This window comes from Oryzias melastigma, linkage group LG11, assembly GCF_002922805.2.
Source record: "Oryzias melastigma strain HK-1 linkage group LG11, ASM292280v2, whole genome shotgun sequence".
Taxonomy (NCBI): Eukaryota; Metazoa; Chordata; class Actinopteri; order Beloniformes; family Adrianichthyidae; genus Oryzias; species Oryzias melastigma.
In genome coordinates, this window is record NC_050522.1 from 23,546,318 (window position 1) to 23,548,623 (window position 2,306).

Genomic DNA, 2,306 nt, shown 5'->3' on the forward strand with positions numbered 1-2,306 from the left:
TCTTTTTCAAAATGTTGTAAAAAAAGAGCTTATTTTGGCTTTTTGGGGAAGGGGGGCGGGGTTGCATTGTGCCAATTATCCCACCCACAATTCAGAGGTGATGATTTTTGGATGATATCATTAAAATATTATCAGAGTGGGACTTTAAAAAGCTTAGATTAGAAGAATTTTTTTTCAGATCTGCCAGTTGAACAGCAGAATGGGAAGCACCATCAACCTTTAGAAGTTTTGTGCATATTTTTTAAATCTCTTTACATTTAATCTGAGATTTGTGTCAGGAGAAAAACAAATCCCTTCACATAAAAATAATAAATATATTTAAATAAACTTTTCTTTAACAGAAACCTGAAATCCAACACTTGTACAGTTTGAATAGATGGGCGAGAAGCTTCTTTTCACACTCACCGAGTCGAAGTTCAACGTTTCTTTCCTCTTTTTTCTCACCTCAGCCGTGGAACAGAAGGGACTTCGTTAAAGAAGCTTCCCAAATGAGTGTTTTTTGTTGATAATCAAATAAAATAGCTTTTTTTTTTTAATTAAGAGGGGAAATGAAAAGAAGAAAGCAGGGAAACCGGCTGTGGTTCATATTAGACACAAAAAGACGGATGAGATGAAATAATTCCTGGTTTGTGGGGCGTTTCATTTACAAATGGCGAATGTATCCCGTTTGACCAATAGAGATGTAAAGGGGGCGTGACCTTAGAGCGAGTAAGGCAGAAGCTGAATGAAGGAGGGGTGATAAAAACAGACAAGACGAAGATCTCTGAAAGCTAGAGTCGTTCTCCTTTGTTGGTTTCTGGTCTCTCCTCGTTCGACGGGGCAGAGGAGGAGGAGGAGGAGGAAGGTGGTAGGCTGCGGTGCAGTTCCACCGGGGTCAAAGTTATCTCCACCTCGCCTCTTTCCTCGTGCGCAGCGGGCCGGGGAAAGGGCGGGTCCGGCGGGGCGTTGTTGCCGGGCCTCGGCGCTTTCTGGATCACTTCCACCATGGGGGCCCGTCCGGACGGCGCCAGCTCCCAGCTGGGGTTCCCGGGACTCTGGAACAGCAGCAGCGGCCTGCTGTGGTGGTCGGCGTCGGCGGGCCCGCTCGGCTGGCACTGCACCACCACCTGGCGGTGCTCCACCAGCTGCTGATCCGACACGGCCGGCAGCTGACTCAGAACCAGCTCGAGCAGCGGTTGTGAGGAAGATGAGGAGGAGGAGGAAGCCTTCTGGATAACGCCACCAGTCACGGACGTGATGATCGGAGAGGGGAAGGGCGGAGTTTGGGGCGAGAGCTGGGGGGAGGCCAGGGCGACGGGAGGGGAGGGAAATGTGTCCTCCGGCTGAGGTTTTCTGGGTCTTCCACGTTTCCGTTTCACCGGAGGAGCGCCGTCCGCCGGACTGGCACCGCCGACCGACATCCCGCCCTCCGGGGGCCGTTTGGGCGTGCTCCCTCGAGCTTTCTGGACCACAGAGGTGGGGGCCGCCGAGGGAAGAGGCGGAGCCACGGCGACCTTCTCCCTGTCGTAGGACAGGCAGCTCTGTGGGAGGATCATCAAAGGGAGGGGTGTGCCCTGCTGCTGGGGCAGGGTCGTCATGGCAATGACCTTCACGGGGCCGCTGTTGGCAGCGGCGGCCGCGGGGCCTCCATGTCCAGAAGCCCCCCCGACACAGGACACGTCTTTGACTGAGATGGGGCTGCGGGGGAGGAGCTTCGGTAACTGCTTTATGAAGGCCTTCACCTGCAGGCGGAACAGACGGTCACATGACCTCACTTCAATACACTTAGTGAGCTGGTGGGGCGAGCGGACTTACTGCTGGACGCTTGGTGGAGGCAGGAGCCGAGGAAGGAGGAAGGGGAGCATCCACAGAGGAGGTTTTGCTGGGAGGAGAAGCTTTGTCTGCAGTCGGTAGCTTCAGCGAGGACGAGGAGTCTCCCTGCTCCTTCTGTAGACGGGACAAGATGAGCAGCAGGACAAACAGATCATGAAACCAGAGACGGCTTTTCGGACAAACCTTCAGATCTGCAGCTCCGTCTGCATCCACTTTAGAAATCACCGGAGTTTTCTTGATGACTTTGTGAGTTTTGGCTGGACCCCCTGCAGAAAAAAACCACCACAGCTCTGAGTTATCGCTTTCAAAGACATAAAGGATTAAAAATCATGTTTTTAAAATGTTCCTGTAGCATTTTTCTCCCAACGAAGGACATTTATAAAATATTTTAGGACTTAAACTTTTCTTCTGAGTATTTATTTATTTAAATCATGTTGGATCAGGAGCAGATCAAAATCTGTGGCTTTAAAAAAAAAAGCTGATTGGTGCAAGAG

The 2,306-nt window shown here is 51.1% G+C and overlaps 1 protein-coding gene across 2 annotated transcripts in view; it reads right to left on the bottom strand.

The window, feature by feature from the left end:
- Window positions 1-523: 523 nt before the first annotated feature.
- Window positions 524-2,306, bottom strand: part of rfx5 (regulatory factor X, 5) — a 9,533-nt gene continuing 7,750 nt past the window's right edge. For both annotated transcript variants that reach the window (XM_024298577.2, XM_024298576.2), the window contains exons 9-11: window positions 1,996-2,078; window positions 1,795-1,926; window positions 524-1,721 (exon numbers count right to left, since the gene is read on the bottom strand). In XM_024298577.2, the coding sequence (XP_024154345.1) occupies window positions 771-1,721; window positions 1,795-1,926; window positions 1,996-2,078 (1,166 nt within the window). In that variant the 3' untranslated portion in view covers window positions 524-770. The remainder of the gene's footprint in view (window positions 1,722-1,794; window positions 1,927-1,995; window positions 2,079-2,306) is intronic.